At 48.2% G+C, this 27196-nt stretch overlaps 1 protein-coding gene across 14 annotated transcripts in view; it reads right to left on the bottom strand.

Moving 5' to 3' along the window:
* Positions 1 to 27196, bottom strand: part of SHANK3 (SH3 and multiple ankyrin repeat domains 3) — a 407035-nt gene that overhangs the window by 17921 nt on the left and 361918 nt on the right. For all 14 annotated transcript variants that reach the window (XR_010910064.1, XM_067469407.1, XM_067469409.1 and 11 more), the window contains 3 exons: positions 20051 to 20178; positions 17245 to 17335; positions 2275 to 4603 (listed from right to left, as the gene is read on the bottom strand). Coding sequence is in view for 13 of the 14 variants with exons in the window: in XM_067469407.1 (XP_067325508.1) it covers positions 2275 to 4603; positions 17245 to 17335; positions 20051 to 20178 (2548 nt within the window). In the remaining variant the exon portion in view is untranslated. The remainder of the gene's footprint in view (positions 1 to 2274; positions 4604 to 17244; positions 17336 to 20050; positions 20179 to 27196) is intronic.

Here is a 27196-nt window from a genome sequence, read left to right as displayed (position 1 = left end):
ATCAAAGAGTTGGAAGAGACCTCATGGGCCATCCAGTCCAACCCCATTCTGCCAAGAAGCAGGAATATTGCATTCAAATCACCCCTGACAAATGGCCATCCAGCCTCTGCTTAAAAGCTTCCAAAGAAGGAGCCTCCACCACACTCCGGGGCAGAGAGTTCCACTGCTGAACGGCTCTCACAGTCAGGAAGTTCTTCCTAATGTTCAGATGGAATCTCCTCTCTTGTAGTTTGAAGCCATTGTTCCGCGTCCTAGTCTCCAAGGAAGCAGAAAACAAGCTTGCTCCCTCCTCCCTGTGGCTTCCTCTCACATATTTATACATGGCTATCATATCTCCTCTCAGCCTTCTCTTCTTCAGGCTAAACATGCCCAGTTCCCTAAGCCGCTCCTCATAGGGCTTGTTCTCCAGACCCTTGATCATTTTAGTCGCCCTCCTCTGGACACATTCCAGCTTAAAGTCAATATCTCTCTTGAATTGTGGTGCCCAGAATTGGACACAGTATTCTTAAGCAGAAAGGAAAGGAAAGAAAGAAAAGGGCCTGAGGTTGTTGGGAATGGTGGGAGTCGAAGTCCCAAACACCTGGAAGGCCAACATTTGCCCATGCCTGGTCCAGATCTTCACCAGCATAGCTTATAGAGTGGAATGCTGGGGAATACAGCACAACAACATCTGGGGGGCTGCACAGTTCCCACTTTGTCCTTCCCCTAACAGCAAGTGCAGTGTACTCTATCTTTTAGATTCTCAGCAGAAGAGGGCAGAAAAGGAGAGAGGTCCGAGGCATGGAAGAAGGGAGGCAAACAGCAAAGAAGGGGGAGCAAAGCGCCTGTCCAGACCAGCAGTTCTCTAGGAGATCTGTCCCTGGGCCTTGTGGCCTGTGTCGCATCCTGAGAAGACCAAGGGAAGGAATTTGGGACAGGAAGGAAGAGCTCATTTGGGCTACTGACTTGTCCTGGGAGCAGTGCCCCCCATCACCTTCTCCTCCCTCGCTTCTTTTGTTTTTGTTTGTATTGTTGTTATTTTTTGTTATTGCTTTCTTGTTTATTGATGTGTTCTTGGGCTTGGCCTCATGTAAGCCGCTCCAAGTTCCTTGGGGAGATGAAGGCAGGGTATAAATAAAGTATTATTATTATTATTATTATTATTATTATTATTATTGCCTCTCAGGAAAGGAACACAGCCTTCCTGCTGCACTTGTCTCCTTTCTGAGCCACTGATTTACTCTTCTCCCTTCACCTTTGTTGGTGTGTTACACTCCCCCTCAACCCCTCGGGCAAAGGGCAAATCCAGCCGTGATGTATGGTAGTCTTACACAGCTGTTGACTTTGCAGTGTGTGCCCACAGGTATTTGAGGACATGTTTTGGTGATGTGCATAATGTGCCTCTGCTGCAGCAAATACAGAGCGATTAAAAACTGCCTCGAGTCGCCTGTGGGCTGAGAGGGGCGGCATATAAATGTACCAAATAAATAAATAAATACAACATATAAGGCAATTGCTATTGTAAAGTATTCAGATGGAAGGAGCACTATTTTCTTTTCTTTTCTAAACCCAGTTGCTCTGTGATCCTTGCTCTTTCCCAAGTTTACCAGGGTCCATAAGGATGCAGTTGTGAGATTTCCAAGTTACTTTAAGGCGGTGGTTCTCAACCTGTGGGTCCCCAGATGTTTTGGCCTTCAACCCCCAGAAATTCTAACAGTTGGGATTTCTGGTAGTTGTAGGCCAAAACACCTGGAGACCCACAGGTTGAGAACCACTGCTTTAAGGGAAGGCCGGAGGAGACATATAGGCATGCAAGGGAAGCACAAAGTGTGTGCTTTTTAAATTATAGCACTAGGATTCCACTTTATTTGCCATAGTTCCATTCTCTGCAATACTGGGATTCGCAGTTTAGGGAGGGGTCCTTAGAATTCCCAGCCAGTGAACAGCTGTAGTACCTCCCCAAATTGTAAACCCAAGGCTTCTATAGGATGTTGCTCTGGCAATTAATGTGGAATCATTAACCGTTGTACTAGTGCTGTAGTGTGACAAGGCCCTGAGAGACAGCAATGAGACCTGGAAGAAGAGTGCTGGTCTGGACACACGTTCAAGGAACAGGGAAGAAGTTGAGGAGAGAGGGGCTGTGCGGGTGGGGGTCCTCACCCTTCCCCCCCCTGTTCCCACCATCCCTGGAGACTTCCTCCCTGCTGTCCCTTTGGCGCTCCAGGCCTAACCGCCCCCACGGACTGCTTCTGTTTGGCCACGGCCGCCTCTCTGCCCAACGCCCCTCCGTCTTACCGTGCAGCCACCACGGGCGACTTCTTCCCAGGGTCCAGCACAGTCCCGGCGGGCTCCTCCCCCAAAGAGCGCGTGTCCTTGTTCAGCTGCTGCAGCCGGGAGCTCAGCTCGCTGATCACAGTTGGTTTGTCATCCTCAGCCCCATGGATCGGCCTGCTGTCCAGGGGGTCCCCCCACAGCTTGGACCTTCGCTGAAAGAGGTAGCGTGGCCGGCCGACGCTGGCGGAAGCCAGGATGGCCGCGTGTTGCTGGGCGATGAGCTCGCTGTCCGAAGACTGCTTCAAAAGCGGGTCCCTGAAAGTAACCGGCCCCTTGCTGAGCTGGGACTTGAGTTTTGGCTTTGGAGGCACTGGCGGCTTCTCGAGTATAAAAGTTTGTCCATCCGCAAAGGAAGTGTATGTGTCGGTGGGCTCCCCGCTCTCAGAGGACAACGTGGACATGCTGGAGACAGTGGAGATGGTACTTGTGGTCTCCAGGTGATGGTCGCTTGAACTTCTGGTGTCCACCTCTTCCACTCCGGAGTCCGCGGCAGACTCGGGGGCCGTGGGGGCATCAGAGGGCTTCCCTGAGGGTGTTCCACCAGTGGTAGAAGATGCTACTGCTGCCGCTGGTAGGGATGGCGTGGCAACTGCTGGAGCGGCCAGTTGGCTGATGGGTGTGCCTGGGGTGGTGACCAGGACTCCGTTTGCAAACTCGTCCGGGGGAGGCACCAGGCCGATCTTGGCCAGCTCCTCCCTCGTCTCTTCATCGCTCGAAGACAGCTGAGCGGGGGGCAGGGTCACCGTGTAGGGTTCCACTTCCTCTTCTGAGCTGCCTTGCCCTAGGGTTTTGTCCGAGGCGGGGCTGACGGGGGCCTTTCCTATGGGGCTGGGCTGAGCCTCTGCGGCGGACAGCTCGCCCGGCTCTGGGCCTCCCTCTGGGACAGGCATCTTCTCCTCCTTCATATCCAGTCCTAAGTCTTGGCCGTTGCTGGTCGCGTGCACCATGATGAGGCCCGCCGTCTTCTGCAGCGACGTGTCCACTATACTGATGATCATCGACTTCCTGTCTTCCGCTTTCCTCTCCTCCTTGACAGGTGTCTCGGCTCGCGCCTCCCCCTCTTTCCTCGCAATCATCGGCATCCCCCAGTGGCTCTGCGTCGGGGTCAAACCGCTTGGTGTTGGCGCCTTGGCTCCAGGCGAGTACGCAGGCGATATGAGGCCCTCCAGCTCCCCGCGCTCTTGCTCTTTGGTCTGGATGTCCACAAATAGGGGTGCCACGCGGTCTGAGTCTGGGCTGTGGATGGGAGTGGGCACTCGGGAGGGGACCTGGGTGGAAAGCGCCCGCTCCCTTGCGGCCAGCGCAAGCGCCAGTGGCGAGTTGGGGTCCAGGGGTTTCCCGGTGAGCGGGTGGATGAAGGTGGAGGAGGAACTACTGATTAATGGCTTTAAAGCTGAGACAGGCGAAGGCAGGAGCACATCCCGGCTCCCCAGCACCCGTTCGTCAATGGACCGCGACTGCTGCAGGGATGGCATCTCTATGGTTGGGGGGCTCCCTTCGATGGCCCCCACGGAGAGGAAGACAGTGGATTTCCGCCTTTCGTCCAGGCGGCGGTCTCGGTCCTTCATCGCCCCGGCAATGGCTGTGGCGAAGGGGAGGCTGCCCGCGTCCATCGGCTGCTGTTGGTGATGGGACTGGTACTCCATGCCGCTCAGGCGGTGGCCGTGCCGGGTGGGGGACGGCTCCCGGACGAAGCCCCCCGCCGCCGCCATGGAGAGGGCTGCCCGCTCCTGGGCGTCCTCCACCTGCAGCTGCTTGACCAGGGGGCTCTTCTTCCTCTGGGGCTTGGCGGGAGCGAAGAGGCTGACGTTGAACTGACCCATGTTGGCGTAAGGGTTGTCCACCGCCCCGCGGCCTTTGCGCTTCAGCTTTTCGGGGGGCGTGGCGGAGGGGCCGGGCCGGGGGATGTCGGTGGGCTCTACGGGGAGGTGCGAGGAGTCTTGCAGGATGATCATGGAGCGCGCCCGCTTCTGCCGCTCGGGGTACGGGAGGGCCGTCCTGGCCTGGTCGTACATCTCGGCCGCGCTGATGACCTGTGGCAGGCCGTGGAGCTTGGCCTCCAGGCCCGGCTTGAAGCTCGACCGGATCGTGTCGTAGACTCTTCCTGGGGGCGGAGGGGGGGAGAAGGACGGGGGCGGAGCCGTGTCGAAATAATAGGGGGAGGGCGGAGGGGGAGGAGCGGTCTGGGGCGGGGGAGGGATGCCGTGCCCTTCTCTGACAGTGTCTTGCATGGAGGTGCTCCGGGGAAATTTCCCGTCCATTAGGGAAGCAGCAAATTTCTCATCTTCACCTGCAAACCAGCACAACAGGAAAGGTCAGAGTGGCTGAGGCAAAGGATGGTACGGTGGGTTTGGTGGATGGGAAGCAGCATCAACACTCATCTACAGAGACCAATGAGGGACAGAGGGAACCCTGGGGCACTTCCTAGATTTACGTAACTCAAGGTGTTTTGCTTCCTTCCTGCAAAACACTTCCCGCTTCCTCCCAAAAATCTTTAGTGTGCTTTGTTTTGTCCTTTTGTTTGTGAAGGGGGCACCATGAGTGCCTCAAACTCCCTTGCACACAGACATAAGAGTCAGCATTAGGAACTGTACTGCCATCTTTTCTTCTGTCCATCTTCTTTTCTATCTGGGATGCATTACTTGCAACAATAAAAGTAAGTTTTTTGCCTTTTAAAAATCCTATCGGGACATCCTGCATATTTTCTCTCCCGTTTCCTACCATTTTATATATAAATAAGTCAAAATATGTCTGTATGTTGGTTTGTATTACAAAGTCTCCTACATGCTATGATGGGCCTGGACCAAATTTGGCACACAGATCCTTCCTTGCGCAACTTAAAATGATTCTAGGATATCAACAAGAAAAATCCACCTTGTTTTGGCACAAGGCGTCCCAAAAGTATATAGATAAGGATTAGCTTCTGGCCTCCAAGTCTGTATGTATGTAATGCTCAGGTGCAACCACACGAGGGCAGATGAGAGATAGAAAGGATTGGCCACTGGTAATTACATGGCCACAATAAGGGAAATCCACAGCCCTGAGGGCCACAGCAAGCACATATACGCAGCAATTTCATGAAGATTTATATTTCGGAAGGGGTGTATGTGTTTGCGTGCCTGCACCTTGCTCTGAGGCTGAGATACTGTGACTTCCAAGACAAGACTGCATGAAAGAAAGCTATGAAGAAAGAGAAGGCAGAGAAAGGAAGGAAGGGGACAAAAAATGGAGGGAAGAAAGAAATATATGCGAAGACAAGGGAAGAAAGAGAAAAGAAGGAGTGGGAATATGTATGAGGGAAAGCAAGGGGAGAAGAAAAGAAAGGAAGAAAAGGCAGAAGGGCAAGGTGTATGCGGGAAAGGGAGAAAGAACAGAAACAGTCACAAAGAAAATTCAAGGCCGGGCAACGCCAAGTAGAAATGCTCGTAAGTTCCTATGCTGCACTGGCTACACTGCACCCCACTCTACAGTTGGGTTCAGAAGCTCCAGGATGAGGAAGAAAGCCAAAACCTGCCCCGGTGCCTCTTCCCCATTCTGCCCGTCAGCTACACAACTGGGGACTGCTGCCAGTCCCAAAGCACAAATTCACCAGGACTAAAAAGGGAAGGAGCTTGCCCTAGAATCCGAATGAATGCCAGAGGTGTCACAAAAAATTCAATGTGCAGATTTAACAAATATGAATTTAATGCAATATTCCTGCTTCTTGGCAGGGGGTTGGACTGGATGGCCCATGAGGTCTCTTCCAACGTTATGATTCTATAATTCTATGATTCTAATATGATGTGGGAATGAATGGAAGAATGTGTGGTTGGAGTTAATAATTTTGGAGACACCAGTAAAATATTAAAGCCTGCAATGACTAACTACCTGCTTGCTGGAACTGTGATCAAAACCTGCTAATGAGAATTGATAAGAACTGTGACAATGGTTCTTTCAAGTTAAGGAAATGTTTGCAACATTCCTTATGTTAAGAAGGAAGTCAACACAAGCCTTGTGTTTGTCAACACCAATCAATAAGATCAACATCTGTCCAGGAAACTGGGATTGATCCAGGATGGAAGACGTCTATCATTAATTTACAACTTTGGGACGACATCAACAGAATATTCCTATAACAGACTCAGTCTAATAATGCTCAATTGTGACCGACCTGAGGAGTCTGGTTCTCCCGCCATGCTCTGCTCCATGGGAAGGACAGAGATGGTGTATTCGGAGAGTGGCAGATCTGCACGGGAGCAGTCTGGTCACTTTGGGGCTTCTTTCTCAAGGGAAGAGGAAGAAGTGTCCTTTTGGAGTCTGAAATTTTTTGCTGGGAGTCAGGTTCTGCTGTATGGAAAACACAGATCTGGTCCTTGGCATTGTTCTTAGGGAAAGAAGTTTTGGCATCTCAGTGTTTTGAAGTTTTGGCATTATGGAAGTTATGGAACGATGCGTTGTCAGGCTGCAGGGAAGTAGGGTCTGGCCTAACAGGTGCTTCTCCAAGGAGGGAGAAAAAGATATGGTAATATTTTGGATGCATGTGGATGAATGTGTGTACATGTGTGTGAATGTTGGGTGAAAATGTAATTCCCCTTTGTTTGTGTGTTAACCAATGTAATTTTAAATCCAATGTAGTTGCATAGAATCTGTATGTCCAATGTCATTCTTCATCTAAATGTTTCTGTAATCTGATATACCCTCTCACACTGGAAATTGCAATGAAAAGAACCTTCTCGGTGGTGGCCCCCCGGCTGTGGAACACCCTCCCCGCTGAAGTTAGACAGGCGCCATCCCTTATGGCCTTTCGCAAGAGCCTGAAAACATGGCTTTTCGAGTTGGCCTTCAACTGAGTGCCATTTCATTGGTAATGTTGGTAATGATGACCGGAATGGACCACGACTATGAGACTGTTATGACCCCATGATACGACGAAGCGGATTTTTAGTATAAGTATATGTTATGTAGTAGTAGTATTGTTGTGTACTGTTTTGATTATTGTAAATTGTCTTTTCTATGTTGTTGTTCACCGCCACGAGTCGCCCTAGGGCTGAGAGTGGCGGTAAATAAGTGCAAGTAATAAATAAATAAATAAATAAACCTATGCTTCAAAGTTATTGAAAAGTCATTCATGACAGAGGTGAGAAAGTCTGGGCCCCCAAACACAGAACCACTTTTTTGAAAACCCTTTGAATGATGGGCCAGGGGAAAATAAACTCACCCCCAAATGAGATCCTTATCCCTTCTTCCCCAAACACCCAGGTTTTCCTTTATCTTCTGGACATCTGGCTCCACCAGAGACTCCTCTCACTTTTTGTTATGTAAGAGCACCTCCTACATGGGATCCTGAAAAGAAAGTGTTGGCATTCCAGCCTCCTGGGGTTCTGTGTGTTTGTGCACAAAAGCATCAAGCCACCTGAAAAGGAAACCAGCAGGGATCTGCCACAATGGTGGCACTAGTGCTGGACTGGAGCTCTGGTGGGAGTTCGGGGTTCAAATGCTACTCAGTCATGAGAACCCCATGGAGCTCTTTGGGGAGGCCATCCTCCCTCAGCCTCAGCCACAGCCTCTGAGGGAAGAAAGGGCAGACCTCCTTGAAATAAATCTGGCCAAGAAAACACCAGGAGAGAGAGAAAAGCCATAAGTTGAGAGTTGACTTGAAGGCACATGAAGGTTAGATGAAGGTTAAGAGGCCTGCTAATCAAGTTTTCAGATGGGACCAAACGAGGAGGGAGAGCTAATACTCCAGGACCTTCACAGATTAAACAGCCAATTGGCCAAAACTAACACAATGCATCTCAACAAGGACAAATGGAAGATTTGACACTTAGGCAGAAAAAAACCCCAAGGAAACGCAAAGATACAGGATGAGGAACACCTGGCTCCACAAGAGAGTTAGATGTGAGAAAGATCTTGGAGTCTTGGTGGACAACAAGTTGAACATGAGCTAAGAGTGTGAGGCAGCAGCTTAGAAAACCAATGGGATTTTGGCCTGCATTGGAAAGAGTCTAGAGCCCAGACCGAGGGAAGTCATGGTGCTTCTCTATTTGGCTTTGGTCAGACATCTTTATTGGGAATCACACTGTGTCCAATTCTGGGCACCACAGTTTAAAAGAGATATTGATAAGCTGGAAGGTGTCCAGAGAAGGGGGAGAGTAAAATGATAGAAGGTCTGGAGACCGTGAATAATCCCTCTGAGGCGCATCTTAAAGAACTGGGTCTGTTTAGCCTCAGAAAAAAAGATTCAGAGGAGACATGAGAGGAGCCATGTATAAATATGTGAAAGGGTGTCAAAAAGAAGAGGCAGGGGGCTTCTTTTCTGCTGCCCTGGAGACTGGGTTCCAATGACAGGAAAGGAGATTCAACCTCAACATGAGGAAGAACTTCCTGACTGTACAAGCTGTCCAGTAGTGGGACTCTCTGCCCCAGAGTGTGATGGAAGCGCCTTCCTTGGAGGCTTTTAAATAGAGGCTGGATGGCCATCTGTCAAGGGTGCTTTGATTGTGCTTTTCCTGCATGGCAGAATGTGGCTGGACTAGATGGCCCATGTGGTTTCTTCCAACTCTATGATTCTATGATCCTAAGTTCTGGCGTGGGCTGGTCCATGAGGTCACGAAGAGTCGGAGATGACTGAACGAATGAACAACAACAACAAAGGGAAATGATTCAGAGAGCAGGGCAGGCAATGCGCAGTGGCAGCACACAGTCCTGGGATAGCGGGAGCTCTCCTTCTCAACCTGGTCTCCTTTATATAGCGCAACCCTCCATTCTCGGAATAGAATGGAATGATCCATATGAACGAAAGCCCTAAGGAAGGCATGGGCAAACTTCATCCCTCCTCTGGTAGGCTGGTAGGAATAGCGGGAGTTGAAGTCCAAAAAACCTGGAGGGAGGCTGAACTCTCTGAACCCCAGAAGGAGATGCTGCCTGAGCAGCTCCGGCTGAGACTGTCCGTATATCCCCAAAACTCTTTTTTTCCCCCGTAGCCTCATTGGGAGGAGTGTAGCTGGGTTGAAATACAGGGGAGCATGGCTAACGGAAGATTTCTACTCTTTCCGCGCCTGGAGCCATAAGCAGAGGCAAGTGAGAATTAATAATAGTAATCCTCCTCCTCATTATCCCAAAGACCTTGCTTCCTTTCTCAATGACCCTTCCCCACTACCCTTCCATCAACATATTCCAAAAGGTTCCTAAAATAGAACATTTTAAAAGGAAGGGTTAGGGGTGCTGTGCTCTTTAGGGGGAATTGTTTTTCATTGCTTTTTATCCATTCAGTTGCATTTTATCTTATGAAGCGTGGGGTTGAATGGTTTTAATTTTATGAATAGCTAATTCAACGTTGTCATTGTGATGAGCTGTAATGCTCTTTACACTGAAAATTGCCTCGAGTCCAAATATTGGGGGAAACACGTGACATACATACATACGAATCTATCTGGGAAGCGGGGACACAGATTATTATAGAAGGACTAGCTGTACCCGTCACGCGTTGCTGTGGCCAACCTCCCCTCCCTCTTTCTCTCCTTCTTCCCCTCCTTCCTTTGCTCCCTCTTTCCTTCCTTCCTTCTTTCCTTCCTTCCTTCTCTACCTCTTTCCTTCCTTACCCCCTTTTCTTTTCCTTCCTTTTTCTCTCCTTTCTTCCTTCTCTACCTCTTTCCTTCCTTCCTTCGCTTTTTGCTTCTATCCTTCCTTCTCTCTCTTTCCTTCTTTCTTTCCTTCCCTCCCTCTTTCTCTTTCTTCCTGCTCTACCTCTTTCCTTCCTTCTCTCTCTTTCTTTCCCTCTTTCCTTCCCTCCTTTTTCTTTCCTTCTCTACCTCTTTCCTTCCTTCCTTCCCCCTTTTTCTTTTCCTTCTTTATTTCTCTCCTTTCTTCCTTCTCTACCTCTTTCCTTCCTTCTTTCGCTCTTTACCTCCAAGCTTCTTTCTCCCTTTCCTTCTTTCTTTCCCTCCCTCTTTCTCTCCTCCCTTTCTTCCTTATTTCCTTCCTTCCTTTCTCTCTCTCTCTCCCCCCGCCCCCCCTTCCTTCCTTTTTTCTGTATTGTCATTTAGCTTTTAATCATTTTCATATTTGGGTTTTAAAGTCCTTTCCACTGTTTTTTTTGGGGGGGGGGTTATGAGTGATGGTCACTCATTGGTCTGTTAGGGATATAGTGTCCAAATTTGGGGTCAATTCGCCCAGAGGTTTCTGAGTTCTGTTAATCCCACAAATGAATATTACATTTTTATTTATATAGCTTGGTAGGTTGGAAGGAGAAGAAGAGTGTACTGAGGTTATTGGGATTTGCTTTGCATGGTGAGCACAAAGGGCAAGCAAGGGAGGAGAACGGCAGACCTTTATGGGGATGAGTGTGAGGGCACAAAAACAGTCTGAATGGATTGTCCCTCTAATCTTTCTCATATCTAAAACGAGTGGATTCAGGGGGAGAAGAAGAAGGAAATGATTGGTTTTGGGAAGTCTGTGGCTTTTTGTAGTTGAAGATCCTAGAAAGATGGGGTAAATTTGGACAGGTGAAGGCAGATGGAGACGGCAAGGCTAAAGCATGCCGGGAACCGGGCCAAAGGCTTTGTCGATCTTTGCCTGGGTTGCCTCAGTGCTTCTCCATGAAGCGGCTGTAATCCCACTCTTAGTAACAGCTCTTAAGTCTGAAGTGAGTCACTGGAAGATAGCGGACAGTTCACAGTAATTAACTCATTGGGAATCCCTTGGAAACGACATGGCAATTGACAGGGCCTCGCCATAGCATTCCTCCGCATGCTATCCAAAATTTATTTTGAAATATGAATTAAATAGAGAGGTTATTACTTGAGGCAATAAATGTAATATCCCTCCCTCATGTCCCTATCTTGAGATTTCAATACGGAACCCGCCGGGCAACCTCCCCTCTCCCCTCTCGCTGCATGGAGGAAGTCGAAAAAGGCCGCAGTGATGGAGCCTAGATTTGAAATGTGAATTTTACAAGAAGAGAGTTTGAGAATGGGTGAAAGAGAGTGGAGGAGGGAGTGAAGAGTGAAGGAATTTGGAGAAGTGTGGGTAAGAGGTGAAGACAGATCAGGATGACCTGAAAGAGATGGGAGGAGGGAAAACTGCGCAGGAAATGTTGATCGAAACAAGATTGTTTTGGAACAGAGAGAAACATAGATGCCAGGAGGGAGAAGGGGAAAAGGAGAGTTGATTGCATGTACACATGTTTACCTAAATGACTCCAGTTCACTATAAAACGTTAGGTAGAAATGGCACAGCATTTCTAATCTATATTAGTAAAAATGTAACGTTCGTTTGTGGTATTCACAGAACTCAAAAACCACTGGATGAATTGACACCAAATTTGGACACAAGACACCTAACAGCCCAATGTATGTCCTTCACTCAAAAAAATTGATTTTGTCATTTGGGAGTTGTAGTTGCTGTGATTTATAGTTCCCCTACAATAAATGAGAATTCTGAACCCCACCAACGATGGAATTGAACCAAACTTGGCACAGAGTTCTCCCATGACCAACAGAAAATACTGGAAGGGTTTGGTGGGGAGTGTCCTTTGGTTTTGGAGTTTTAGTTCACCTAGATCCAGAGATCACTGTGGACACAAACAATGATGGATCTGGACCACACTCTACACGAATACTCAATATGCCCAAATGTGAACACTGGTGGAGTTTGGAGAAAATAGAATCTTGACATTTGGGAGCTGTAATTGCTGGGATTTATAGTTCACCTACAATCACAGAGCATTCTGAACCCCACCAACAATAGAATTGGGCCAAACCTCCCACACAGAACCCCCATGTGGGCCACAGCAATGCGTGGCAGGGAACGGCTAGTCATAGAATAAAATACCTATTGATAAACATGTGGTATATTGGTAGCACCTGGCTATGACTGTAAATATCATGATGCAATACCTAAAGGGTTTGGCAATGGTTGAGTCATAACGATGTGAGTGTTATTGCAAAGGAGTTGAGTCAGCCAGTGTCCCTTACTGATGACCTATCAGCAAGTGGCTATATAAGGAGGATGAAAGGCTCCATCTTTCTCTCTCCTGTGTGACTCTGTGTGAGTATCTGCCTTTGTTGTATATGACTATTTGATTATTCTGATTGTTTGTGGTGACAAACTGAAAGTGGATCTGTGAACCCTGTGTGTACATTTTGTAAATATTGCAACAGTGAAGATTAAAGCCTCTGAATATTTTGGCTGAAAACCCAAATCCGCGAGTTTACTAAACAGTGTAGATAAGGTCAAATGCTGGCAGTTGGACTCTGTTGATAGACGGCTGAAGCATGGTTTTGGATGTGAAAGGACTCAGCTGTGTTTTGCTTGTTTCTGGGACACTTGCTATCCACCATGCAGTGGTTCATGGAGGTCATGATTTGGAAACTATAAATCACTTAAACAGGGGCTGGATGGCCATCTGTCAGGGGTGATTTGAATGCAATATTCCTGCTTTTTGGCAGGGGGTTGGACTGGCTGGCCCATGAGGTCTCTTCCAACTCTTTGATTCTATGATTCTATAATGTACCAGCATCCCGTGACATAAAACCGATGATGCAGGACAGTAAAGTGGCACTCCTCTTTTGCAGTTTGTAACTGCTCCTTGTAACTCTCCCCCAACCTATTCAACTTGTATGCAGAACACATCATGTGATGTGTGGGGCTTGAGGAATGCAAGGCTGGGGTGAAAATTGCTGGAAGAAACATTAACAACCTTAGATATGCAGATGACACCACTTTGATGGCCAAAAGCGAGGAGGAGCTGAGGAGCCTTCTAATCAAGGTGAAAGAAGAAAGGGCAAAATCTGGGTTGCAGATAAACGTAAAAAAAACCAAGGTTATGGCAACAAGAATGATTGACAACTGGGAAATAGAGGGAGAAATGGTGGAGACAGTGACAGACTTTGTATTTCTGGGTGCAAAGATTCCTGCAGACGCAGACTGCAGCCAGGAAATCAGGAGACGCTTACTTCTTGGGAGGAGAACAAGGACCAATCTCAATCAAAGAGTGAAGAGTAGAGACATCACACTGGTAACAAAGATCCGCATAGTCAAAGCCATGGTATTCCCCGTAGTCACCTATGGATGTGAGAGCTGGACCAGAAGGAAGGCTGAGCGAAGGAAGAGAGATGCTTTTGAACTGCGGTGTTGGAGGAAAGTTCTGAGAATGCCTTGGACTGCGAGAAGATCCAACCAGTCCATACTTCAAGAAATAAAGCCTGACTGCTCACTGGAGAGAAGGATAGTAGAAGCCAAGATGAAGTATGAAGTCCGTTGGCCACATCATGAGGAGACAGGAAAGCTTAGAGAAGAGAATGATGCTGGGGAAGATGGAAGGAAAAAGGAAGAAGGGCCAACCAAGGGCAAGGTGGATGGATGGTATCCTTGAAGTGATTGGATTGACCCTGAAGGAGCTGGGGGTGGTGACGACCAACAGGGAGCTCTGGCGTGGGCTGATCCATGAAGTCATGAAGAGTCGGAAACGACTGAACAAATGAACAACAATAACAACAAACTGCTCCTTACTTTTTCTGCAGATTAAACAACTGTATTTTAAATCTCTTTTCTAGTTTGTGATTGGAAATAGAGATCTCTGAACACCGAACCTCAAAAACAGAATAATGGGTTCAGGGTGCAGTCTGGACTCCCCTGAGACGGCCTGCAACAAGATGGTCTTAGGCTGGAAGGGAGTGTTTGGTCCCTAAGGCCAAAAGGATCCTCTGCCCCTGAACAAAAGGTTGGGGAAATGGCTCTCGTGACCCAAGGGATTCCAGGCGATGGGTGTGTGTTTTATCTTCTTTTCTCTATTACAAAATGCAAGGAAAATGAGGACGCGACCAACCCCTCGCACAGGGAAGGAAAGTGTTGGAAGGTACTGGAGGAAAGCATGTAAGAAGGGGGATCTGCACCAATCTTTCGAAGAATTCTTAACAGCTCTAGAATCTGTTCATAAGAGGAGGATGCACATGATTGACACCAATTAGCATGCATTCCCCAGTCTCTGGAAATGTCCTTAAAATGTGGAAGATGGATTGGAATCCAGGATTTCATGAACAACAACATAAGAGCTACATTCCAAAATAACAGCCACAACCATCTGTTCCAGCAAATACAACACCACTTCTTCTGGCTTCTCTCATTCTCTTGGTAGTCTTGACTACAGAAGATCTATTGAATCAGATGGGTTTACCTACCCACTGATCATACCCAGCAATTTATGGAACAGGCGTGTTCTGAGTAGCCGACACTTAAGGAATAACCAGGGAACGGCGGACTGAGAGTGGCACAAGCCCTCTTCTTCACGCACTACTAGAAGCCCCTTTGCCCTTCCTCCTCCTCCTCGAATCCGCTTGCCTTCTGCTCTGAATCCGCCTTCTGGCAGCCCAGCTTGCATCCTTCTAATTCTGGGCCTGCTTGGAAGAGCCATTCCTAGAACCTTGCTTTCCCGTTCGCGTGGCTCAGCATCACGCAGAGGAAAAAACAGTTCAGAAGCTGCTGGGTTGTGACTCATAGCCATTTGTCAGCTGTTCCTGCCTCCGGAACATTTTCACGCCGCCAGAAATGACTTGCATCATGGGACTGCCCTTCTCCTTCCCTTTCTCAATGGGAGCAGCATGACTTCTGAAGCTCAGGTCTCTGCAGAAGAGCACGCTGGGTGTGCCATACATCTCCAACGGTATTTACTGGGCTGGGACTCCAAGAAGCCCTTCATTCCAAGATGGATGCTCTTCTAGCCATATCTCTGCGCCGTGACACGGAAGCCTTGTGACCTTACAAATTCTAGCTCATGGCCTGACTCTCCTTCCCTCCTTCACCAAAACTGTACAACAATGTGCACTTAGCTGATTTGATGGGAATGCAGTGATTGCCCCATCATTACAGGGCGGTGAATTATTTGGAACTCTGGTGGGAAACCTTCCCAGTAATTTCATCCTCTGTTCTCACACCCTTATAAACATGTCATGTTTATTTCATGCTCATTCTGATGTCATTCTGTTTTGCAAGTTACCCAGAGAGAGGACTGATCGTTCTCTTCCTCCATGAAGGCATATTAGCATGGCGAAAGGTCTTGTACAAATCTCAATTCTGCAGCTTGATTGACCCAATCGGAACGGCCTTGGGACGCATCACTAACCTCCAAATGCACATCCCCAAAGAATTCCAATCTGGGGCTTGCTTATAGGTCATTGGGTCCTTTTAATTTGCAGAGAGACCTCAGCATCCGCTGGGGTTGCTGATGACCACATCATCTGTGTGCATTCAGAAAACCTACAAGCCACTCTAAACACCTTTGCAGAAGCATACGAGAAGCTCGGCCTCCCATTGAACATCGAGAAAACCAAAGTGCTCTTCCAGCACTCACCAGCCAATCCCTCTCCACTGCCAGAGATACAGCTTAATGGTGGAACATTAGAAAATGTGGACCATTTCCGCTCCCTTGGCAGCCACCTCTCCACCAAAGTCAACATTGACACTGAAATACAACACCGCCTGAGCTCTGCAAGTGCAGCATTTTTCCGAATGAAGCAGAGAGTGTTTGAGGACCGGGACATCCATAGGGAGACCAAGGTGCTTGTTGATAAAGCTATTGTGCTCCTAACCCTGTGGTGGCAGCCACATCTCCACCAAAATAAACACTGACACTGAAATACAACACCGCCTGAGATCTGCGAGTGCAACATTCTTCCGAACGAAGCAGAGAGTGTTTGAGGACCAGGACATCCGTAGGGATACCAAGGGGCTTGTTTATCAAGCTATTGTCCTCCAGACCCTGCTATATGCCTGCGAAACGTGGACTGTCTACAGACGTCACATGCAACTCCTGGAACGATTCCATCAGCGCTGCCTCCGAAAAATCCTGCAAATCTCTTGGGAAGACAAGCGGACAAATGTCAGCATGCTGGAAGAAGAAAAGACCACCAGCATTGAAGCGATGGTCCTCCGCCATCAACTCCGCTGAACCAGCCACGTTGTCCAGATGCCTAGCCACTGTCTCCCAAAGCAGTTGCTCTACTCCGAACTCAAGAATGGAAAACGGAATGTTGGAGGACAAGAAAAGCGATTTAAAGGTGGGCTCAAAGCAAACCTTTAAAACTGTGGCATAGATACCAAGAACTGGGAAGCTCTGGCCCTTGAATGCTCCAGCTGGAGGCCAGCTGTGACTGGCAGTGCTGTAGAATTTGAAGAGGCACAAATGGAGGGCAAAAGAGAGAAACGTACTAAGAAGAAGGCATGTCAAGCCAACCCTGACAAGGACTGCCTTTCACCTGGAAACCAATGCCTTCACTGCGGGAGAATATGCGGGTCAAGGATAGGGCTCCACAGTCACCTATGGACCTTGGAGGACAATCTTACTCGGACAACGAGGGATTGCCTAAGTAAGTAAGTAAGTAAGTAAGTAAGGAAGGAAGGAAGGAAGGAAGGAAGGAAGAATAGCTGATGGGCACCAAACAGGGCAAAAAGAGAGACGGTCTCCTGCTATCCTGCATCTCAGGCTACAGAACAATCTCTGGGGCCCAGTCACTCCAGGCATGGAGCTCAAATCTCTTCCAGCCCACAGTGTACAACAGCAGGCCACATAAGATGGGCAGAAATGCTCCCTGATCCTGCTCCAGTCGCCTCACCCTTCCTCTGCATTGGAACCTCTATTGCCAATGCCATGCCACGTTAAGCTGCTGTTCCAGGAGCAACTACATTACAGGAGCCTTGAGTCTGAATTTTGAGGTTTAAGCAGGCTATAAATAAGACCACTGATGGAGGGACGGGGGACAAAGTGGACCTTTGTTGGTGTCGATGCTGCTGAAGTAGCCGGACCTTGCAAATCTTTCTGGGAAAGGCTGCTAGCCTTCGAGAAATGGAGGCAGCTCTGCTGAAAACTTGGGGACCCTCTGAAAGCTGCTGGATCAATGCCGTGTGCTCTTAATACATACAAAGCGTTCTGGGTGATGGAGGGAGCAAGAGGCTTACCTACAGATTTTGTCCGGGGGATTCCTTTGCGCAGGGAGACGTGAGGCTTCTCTGGGCCGCCATGCGCCATCCCCTGCCGCTCAAACAGCGACTGGAAAAGAAACAGGACAAGAGTGACCCCTAAGTACACTGGGAGCAGAAGAAACATCATGTTGCTCTGATGTTGGGGTTTCCACCGGCTCCTCAGAAAGATCACCGGGGCCATCACAGCCCTCCCACTGCTCCCTGTTATGAACAAGTGGCCTTGGAAGCCAAAGCTGTGCCCATCTTTTGTGAGACAGGAGGTGCTAAAGCGTCCACAAATATAAGTTAGGTATGCATCTAAAGCTCAGAGGCCACACATGCCTCTGACTGAGATGCTGCTACAAGGAATTTAGTTTACGTGCTATTCTTTCCCACCTAAGGACATCTTGTGCCCTCCTGGCACCTTCCCCTCAAGGCAGTGGAAAGCCACGAGACTGGGAAGGCAGCAGCTGCATGTTTGACAGATCTGCCCTCCTCAGAACGAATGAGGCCAAAGCGCCCTCCCAGGAAGAACATTCTTCCGAGAGTCCCAGCTTGGCGTAACTGCTGCTAGTAATACATGCCAATCCAGTGCCATGGCGGGTGGATGCTTGGCAGCGCAACGACCTTCCCCTCGGCTAAGTGTCATACAGCAGTGTCTGCCATGCCAGGTCGCATGTTGGCATTCCTTTTTTACAGGATTCCAGAAGCAGCTGGTGGGTTTCCTGCTGAACAGAATGTGGCTGTCACTGCTTCATTTTGCAAAGCCCATGGCCCAGCAAGCCTAACTCTTGCCTAAGGAGTCAACACAACAGGTGCACAGCAAATATCCCACCTGCTTTTATTACTCCCATTGTACAGAAGATCCCTGGCAGAAATGAAGCATCTTATACAGCAGGGATGGGCAAACCCAGGCCCGGGGGTCAGATGTGGCCCCCTGGGCTCTTTTCTCAGGCCCTCCTCTCTCTCACCATCCTATCCTTCCTTCCTTCTGTCTTTCCTTCCTCCTTCTATCCCTCGTTTCCATCCCTTTGTCCATCTTTCCCTCTTTCCACCTTCTTTCCACTCTCCTTCCTTCCTTCCTTCCTTCCTCCCTCCCTCTTCCCTCCCTCCCTCCTTCCTTCCTTCCCTTTTGTCTTCCCTTCCTTCTCTTCCGTCCCTCCCTTCCACCCTTCCTTCTCTTTTTTCTTCCCCCTTTCCTCCTGGGGGATGTTTAGCTGGGAGAAGAGATGATAGAGAGGGAACATGAGATTTCATGATTTAGAAGGGTGTCCCATTGAGGAGGAGGAGGGGGAAAACTGATTTTCTGCTGCTGTAGAGACCAGGGCACAAGGGAGAAATGGGTTCAAATGGCAGGGAAAGAGATTTGGCTGGAAAGAGTTGGAAGAACTATAATATTGTTGTTTTATTTTGTTTTATGTGATATTTTTTAACCATGTTGATCAGGCTCGTCCCGATGTAAGCTGCCCCAAGTCCCTTTGGGAAGATGAAGGCAGGGTACAAAAATAAAGTACTACTACTAGTAGTTGTTGTTGGGTTGGTGTAGGTTTTTCGGGTTGTATGGCCATGTTCTAGAAGCATTCTCTCCTGATGTTTCACCTGCATCTATGGCAAGCATCCTCAGAGGTTGTGAGGATTATTGTTGTTGTTGTTGTTGTTGTTGTTGTTGTTATTATTATTATTATTATAAGACCTTCCTGAGAGTAAGAGCTGTTGGACGGTGGCATAGGCTGTCTCGGGGTGTGGTGGATTCTCCTTCTCTGGAGGCTTTTCTGCAGAGACTGTCTATCAGGAGTGCTTTGATTGTGCCCCCCTACATGGTAGGGTGTTGGACTGGATGACCCTTGGGGGTCTCTTCCAGCTCTAGGATTCTATATCTGGAGTAGGCAATACGGGGTTTCATGGATACACTTCTCTCCCATCCACCATTTCATCATGACCAAGGCCAACCCTTTTGGGGTCCAAACGTTTCCCCCCTTTCCTTCACTTTCTGCCTCCGCCACCCCACTCCGCCTGGACCTGTCATGCGACCCCCAAATTAGAAAGTTTGCCCATGTCTGTTATAGAGGATAGGGATCCACCAATCCCTTATAGCAGTGGTTCTCAACTGCTATAGGTTTTCAACTCCCAGAAATCCCAACAGATAGTAAACTGGATGGGATTTTTGGGAGTTGTAGGACAAAAAAAATCTGGGCACCCCAGATTGAGAACCACTGCCTTATAGAGTGGCTAAGTTTTGTGTAGCAGCTAAAAAAAAGGAAAAGAAAGCAGTTTGTGGATGATTTTAGCGGATAAAATTTTAACTTACTCATTTTATGATCCAGACCCACAGTTTTTATAAGTGTCATATATGAAAATGTGTAGATTGACTCCATATTATGGACTTTCTGCTTTTAATGTTGTGAATCTCTGGTGGTAATGTTAACACTTTAATGCTTTATCTATGGAAAGACAACTCTTCCCACTTGACATCCTATCTTCTACCTCTTCATGTGCACTCAAATGTTATGGCATTTCAGCGTATGCACATGTTATGGCACAACATATTCAGAAGTTTTGTACAGTATGTTGTGTCTGGCAGGCATTTCCGCACTCCTGGCGATGAATTCAACACACGCCAGCCCTCCCTCTCAATCTGCCTGTCTTGACTTTTCAGCAAAGGGAATTCCCTCAGGTGCCTCAGCCCAGGATCAGAGACTTTGCGGCCACTGAGATGTCCTTCCTCCCCCTTCCAGAACCTCTTTTTCCCAGTTTGTGGCTTCCCCTTCACCACCCGGCCCCCGTTCCCTCTTGCCGCTCTCACACTGATCTCCGCAGGAGTGATTCTCCGGCTGGTCGGTCTCTGCTTCACCGTGGCCGCCCGGGAATCGGCTTCAACGATGTCGGCTCTCAGCGAAGGCTCAGCAGCGGCCAAGATCTCATCCAGCTTCTCTGCAAAGTCAGACACAGAAGACCTGTGAGCTGGGCCACCAGTTGAGGAGCTGAGCTCTACTGGAAGGAAGGGAATGGGCTGGCAGTGGGAGAGGGTCCAGGCAGAAGAAGGCAAGGGGCGCGCCATTCACCTTGCAGGGGAAGCTCCTTCCCCAGGTAGTGTGACCCTGCAGATCCTTGAAGGTGATCAAGGGGATACTTCAGCCCTTTCGTTGCTCTCTGCACCATCCCTGGAGAGGAGGAGATGCAGTCACCCCAAGAGGAGACCAAACATCGCCATGTCCAGATGGAGCATCCCTCAAGCTGCCCTACACCTGAAGGGCCCTGACCTGATCTCCCAGGCCTGGAAAGCAAATCTCCCCTGAAAAGCCTTCAGTTTGTTCTCTCAAACCCAGTCATCACATCAATTCAGCCCTATTTAAAGTGTTTAGGTTTCTGTTTAGACTTGTGAACACAACATAAACTTCTGACCCCCCTCTTAAAAAACGTACCTGGACAAAAGCGGCTTTTGGTACCATCTGAGTGATTTTGGTTCCAGCTCTCTTGCACAATCTTTCTCACTGTATGGAATTAATACAAGCCAGTCTTCAACCCTGAAGACCTGTCTTACCTATCTAGCCTCCCTCAATGTGTCAGTTTCACGCTGCCAATGCAATGTTCTCTTCTTCTCCTTCCTGCGCACCGCAAAGAGCCAACTGGATTCTTGGGCCGCAAATCCTTTTTAGGGGCACCAACAAGCAGCTTGTGATGGAAGAGATCTGAAGCAGCCTCCTTGGCAACATGGCCAGGGCGCTTGAACTCTGCTCTGACTTAAGACTTCACCATGTCATGTCCTGACATGGTGTTTCATTCCATGTAAGAAACTTTAACACAAGAGCCCAGGGTATCCCGCCTTGGAGCATCCTTCTCCAGCCATAGCTTAGAAAGGTAGAGAAGCGGTTTATATTTCAACTAGCCGTCCCCTGCCAGGCGTTGCTGTGGCCCAGTCTGGTGATCTGGAGAATAAAGTGATAAGAAAGTGTTGGTTTCTAATAGATGTCATGTCTTTCTGCTTGTGGGTAAACAGTATTTCTTGCTGTTTCTTTGTCAGTGTTGATGTGGAGAGTGTCTGGTTTGCCTACTCTGGAACATGCAACATATAATTGTCTTTCTTTAGGGGTCCCCTTTCAAATCTATAATACTATATATCTCTCTGTGTGAATCATATCTATCTATCTCTATCTCTGGCTGGATGGCTCTTTGTCAGGAAGGCTTTGATTATGTTTTCTTGCTCTGGTGAAGGGAGTTGGACTGGATGGCCTTAAGTATTTTCTGTTGGTCATGTGTGGGAAGTTTGCTCCAATTCTGTCCTTCGAGGGGTTCAGAATGCCCTTTGATTGTAGGTGAACTATAAATCCTGTAACTACAACTCCCAAATGTCAAGGTCTATTTCCCCCAAACTTGATCTGTGTTCGTATTTGGGCATATTGAATATTCATGCCAAGTTTGGTCCAGATCCATCCACAGCGCTCTCTGGATGTAGGTGAACTACAACTCTCAAACTCAAGGTCAATGCCCACCAAACCCTTCTAGTGTTTTCTCTTGGTCATGGGAGTCCTGCATGCCACATTTGGTTCAATTCCATCATTGGTGGAGTTCAGAATGCTCTTTGATTGTAGGTGAACTATAAATCCCAGCAACTACAACTCCCAAATGACAAAATCAATTTTTTGAGTGATGGATCTCTCCTTGGCGGCAATTCGTCCAGTAGTTTTTGAGTTATGTTAATCCCACAAACGAACATTACCTTTTTATTTATATAGAAGACACCTTGGAACCAACCATCAGCTAGGGAAACAAAACCAAAAGTCCTGAGGGACTCTACGTGAAAATGGTCCCTTATCATTTATAGAGCAGTAGACCTTCTGTCCTGTTCTCTGGCTGCCCATGGCTAAGGACAGCTGAGTCACATACCACCTGAACTTGGAAGTTAAGCCCAGGTTAGGACTTGGAGAAGGGATCCCAGGCGCTGCGAGCTCTATTCTAGAGGAAGGACCTGGCAAAGCCACCTCCGAGGGTTCCTTGCCTAAGGAAAACCCTCTGCAATTCAGGCAAGAGGTGACCTGGAAGCACATCTCAACACACACAAGTGTCTGTTCAGACGACAGAATAAAAAATACCAATGATGGTTCCTATAGAGATAACCAAGGCTGACTAATGAAGGACAAAGATCTGGAGTCATAGTTTTCAGAAATGACTCAGTCTGAAGAGAAGCACTAGTCCAGTGATTCTCAACCTTCCTAATGCCTCGACCCCTTAATACAGTTCCTCATGTTGTGGTGACCCCAACCATAACTTTATTTTCATTGCTACTTCATAACTGTAATCTTGCTACTGTTATGAATCGTAATGTAAATATGCAGGATGTATCTTCATTCACTGGACCAAATTTGGCACAAATACCCAATAGGCCCAAATTTGAATCCTGGTGGGGTTGATTTTGTCATTTGGGAGTTGTAGTTGCTGGGATTTATAGTTCATCTATAATCAAAGAGCATTCTGAACTCCACCAATGATGGAATTGAATAATCTTGGCACACAAAACTCTCATGACCAACAGAAAATACTGGAAGAGTTTGGTGGGCATTGACCTTGAGTTTTGGAGTTGTAGTGCACCTACATCCAGAGCGCTCTTTGGACTCAGACAATGATGGATATGGACCAAAGTTTGCACAAATACTCAATATGCCCAAATGTGAACACTGGTGGAGTTTGGGGAAACTAGACCTTGACATTTGAGAGTTGTAGCTGCTGGGATTTATAGTTCACCTACAATCAAAGAGCATTCTGAACTCCACCAACCATAGAATTGGGCCGAACTTCCCACACAGAAACCAACAGAAAATACTGTGTTACTGATGGGCTTTGGGGACCCCTCTGATACCCCTGCATGACTCCTACATGATACTCCCAGGTTGAGAAACACTGTAGTAGTCCCTTTACTACTTCTCTCCCTCAAGAATGCAGCCAGTCCTTCGTTCCCACAGATTCTACAATGACCCAGTTCCCACCAGCTAAGCTCCATTTGGGACAACTCCTTTCCTAGAATAGCCACGGGACATGATGTTGACAAGGTGGGATGTTGCCTGAAAAGGTGCTCAGCTACGAGGCAGGGATCCTGCTGGGGACAAATACTATTGCTACTATGACTACTACAACTACTACTATGATGAGTACTACTATAGTCAAGGCATTTCCGCCTCTGTTGCTGAGCACAAAGGTCACAGCATGCACGGCGCAAGATGCACAGGTGCAGTTTGTCACCTGGTTTTCCTGCTGAGTAACAAGAGGAAGACAGACCTGTCTCTGTCCCTGAGGAATCCCAGCCCAAGACCCCGTAGTCAAGGCATTTCCGCCTCAGTTGCTGAGCACAAAGGTCACAGCATGCATGTCGCAAGATGCACAGGTGCAGTTTGTCACCTGGTCTTCCTGCTGAGTAACAAAAGGAAGACATGCCTTGTCTCTGTGGATTCCCAGCCCAAACGAAAGCGAGAGGAGGTCTCGAGCCTCTTGCATTCAACCCTCACATGGAGAAAGGCCCTCAGGTCCAGGGTGGTGTTGATCCGAGAGTGGGCTTAAGGCTCTAGAGCAGGCATGGGCCAACTTGGGCCCTCCTCCAGATGTTTTGGACTTCAACCAATTCCTAACAGCCTCAGACCCCTTCCTTTTACCCCTCAGCCGCTTATGCGGCTGAGGGGGAAAAGGAAAGGGCTTGAGGCTGTCAGGAATTGTGGGAGTTGAAGTCCAAAACACCTGGAAGGAGGGCCCAAGTTGGCCCATACCTGCTCTAGATCTAAGATGCCTAAGTGAAAGGAAGGAAAGGCTGAAGTAACAAATGTTGTCATGTCTGCAAAATCCCTTTACCTCCACCCGCTGTCTGACACCTGGAAGTAATGCAAAGGGCCTTTGCTTTCAGACACCATTCTGTGCGCCAGCTTTCTCTGCCCTTTTCTCTCCCTCCTGCAAATAATGCTCCATCTCAATTCTGTTCTTGCCACTGGGTCACACAGCCCCCCTCTCCCCCGATGCAACCCATCTCTTCCTGCCAGGCAATGATCATCATTGGTCAGAGCCATCCTGCCAGCCAGACTCATCCTGCAGCCTCCTTGCACGCTGTGGCTGTGAAAATGTTCCTTTTTATTAATTCTCGGTTTTCTCCCCTGGCTCCCATGGGCCTAGGCCAGCCATACACAGAGGCAGGAGGAACGCTCCTCCTGCTCCTCCTCTGCTCTCGCCGCCGACTTCCTCAAGAGCATCTTGGAAACAGATACCATCTGCCCCCCCCCCCCCCCCCCCCCAAATTTTGCCTTAGCGACAGCAACAAGGATGCTGCATTTGGCTCAGATGATGAGGCTCAGAGCTGCAGGAAAAGGGACCGGCCTCCCTTTGGGGGTGTGCATGGATTCATTGGGGGTCCAGCCTGCAGGGCCCAGGCATCCCTAAAGAGCCCCCCAGCCTGGCTCCACTCTGAGGACCCCAGGCAGGCATCACAATGTCCTTGCTTCAACCTTAATATTTATTCAGAAATAAAGAGAATAGTAAAAAAAGCAATTTTTTACAACTAAAACTACTACATGTAACACAACTAAATTTAAAACAATCATAAGGCATGGGCAAACTTTGGCTCCCCCTCCAGGTGTTTTGGACTTTTAACTCCCACAAGCACTGGGACTGTGGCGCAGCTGTCTGAGTGTCAGCTGCATTAAGATCGCTTCTGACCACAGGGTCATGAGTTCGAAGCCAACCTGGGTCGGAGTGAGTTTCCAACCAATTGTGTAGCTTGTTGTCGACCTTTGCAACCCAAAAGACAGTTGCATCTGTAAAGTAGGAAAATGAGGTACCACCATTTAACAAAATTTACGAGGCCATAAAAAAAGACTCCAGGAAAGCACTCCAGCAAAAGCATGCAGGGAATGCGGAAGTACTTCATCAATGTCACAGATGGACGATGAAAGCGACAGCTCCCCTGGTAGCCAGAAAAGTTAAATATCCTCTGACTGTCTGTCTATATCTGTTGTGTGTCGTAGGCATTGAATGTTTGTCATATATGTGTACACTGTAATCTGCCCTGAGTCCCCTGCGGGGTGAGAAGGGCGGAACAGAAATACTGTAAATAAAATAAGTCCTAACAGCCAATAGGCTATTAGGAATTGTGGGAGTTGAAGTCCAAAACACCTGGAGGGCCAAAGTTTGCCCGTGTCTGCTCTAGTTCATAAATCCAATATCTTAAAAAGTGATAAACAAGTCCCAATCTTTCCTGAAGTTGGTGTGAGTCACAATGTTCTAACAGACTTCCATCTTAAAGGAAGTGAAGACTTGGGATGGAGAACCAGTTGGGAAACCCTGGAGATTGGGAAAGGTATTTTGTTGGACTATGATGCCAAGAACCCCCCATCCAGCGTAGCCACTAGGAGATGCTAACCAAAGTGTCATTCCTGAGCCCTGTGGAGGACCCTTAACCATGGTATGCTCAGTATTATTTGGCTTTAAACAGACCATGTGGAGTATGTGCATATGAACACGCAAGTGCACACACATATATCTGGAAGAAACCCCCTGGAAGGAGAAACCCCAAGGCCCTTGGGGTTAGCTATCTGGACGATCACAAAGGCTAAAGAGTCACAGTCCCATTGTGGGGAAATGCAAACATCCTGTTCTGCAAGAACAGCAAGGGCTTGTGGATGGTCCCACCCAGTTGTCCAACACCCTCAAAGTCCTCTGGGTGCTGCTGCTCAACAGAAGTGGTGGTTGGGCCTCTCTGGCTCTCAACAGAGAGCCTGGCTTAACAGGGCCCTGCATGCAGCCGATCACCCCTCTTGGGCACCTCGTCCCCTCCAAAGATAATGTCTGGCGCATCCCACCACTTCCTCCGGCAGGAAGCTCTTTGTAAACATGTTGTCATCGCCTGCTTTGGCACATTCATCTGCGGCCTCTGCAGCTCTAAGCTTGGCTTCCTTCCTCTCGAGCCCTCAACTCTGTTTCTGGTCCAACAGGTAGTCTTATCCTAAGGCCTTCATTCAGCCTCCTGTATGTCATGGTTCCTCTCAACACCTTTCCTAGACCACCTCCCTGAGAAAAGGACGATAGGTCGATTATTCTAGGTCAAGCATGCGCAAACTACCAGCTGTTAGGAATTGTGGGAGTTGAAGTCCAAAACACCTGGAGGAGGGCCCAAGTTTGCCCACGCCTGTTGTAGACTCTACCCAGAAGATGCTAAAAGCTCATCTCTGGGAAAGTCCAGGTAATTGGGAGCCTCATCCACGAGGTTTTTTGTGGGCTGGGGTTGAATACTCTTTCCAACTAAAGTAGGAGATACCCTTGCTCCTTCTTCCCTGTGCCCTTGACCTTTTCCATTTGCTGGGCAGTTGGCTTTGTATGCCTTATGACGCTGTTATGCCAATTTCTCACATCGCTATGGTTTCTGCTGCTTCTTGCATTTGAACAGCATTGTTCATACAATGTCACATTAACCCACACAAGCCCCATCTGCTTTCGTGGTTGCATTGACTTTAGCCATTGCAATTTTCTACAGCTTTTAAAAACTGATTGCAATGGTGTTTTGCTACATCTTTGAACTCCAAATGGAGCTCGGTGTGTCCATTTTTGGATCAATGAAGAGAATGAAGAGCAGCCTTTCTGGATGTTATTAATCCATCATAAGGGCATTTTATCTATTTATTGTCTGGCGTATTATATCCTGTGAGGTATTGTTGATCGGGAGAATTCTTTTCAAATGGCAGAGAGACAGGATGGGTTCTGAGGCGACAGAATGAAAAGACCTGCAGCGCTTGAGCAGTATTCATGACCCAAGATTGCAACCCATGCTTTCCTCAACATTTTCTTTCTGATGGTGAGAAACCCAAAGACCGCCTAAGTTCAGGAAACGTGGTGCATTCAATGCTCAAGTGACTGACCAGGCTGACCTCCTAGAATCCCTTGCAATGTTGCATAGGATGCCTGAGCGCCGCTCTTCCATCAG

This window comes from Anolis sagrei, chromosome 5, assembly GCF_037176765.1.
Source record: "Anolis sagrei isolate rAnoSag1 chromosome 5, rAnoSag1.mat, whole genome shotgun sequence".
NCBI lineage: Eukaryota > Metazoa > Chordata > Lepidosauria > Squamata > Dactyloidae > Anolis > Anolis sagrei.
This window is presented reverse-complemented; position numbering and strand designations above follow the sequence as displayed.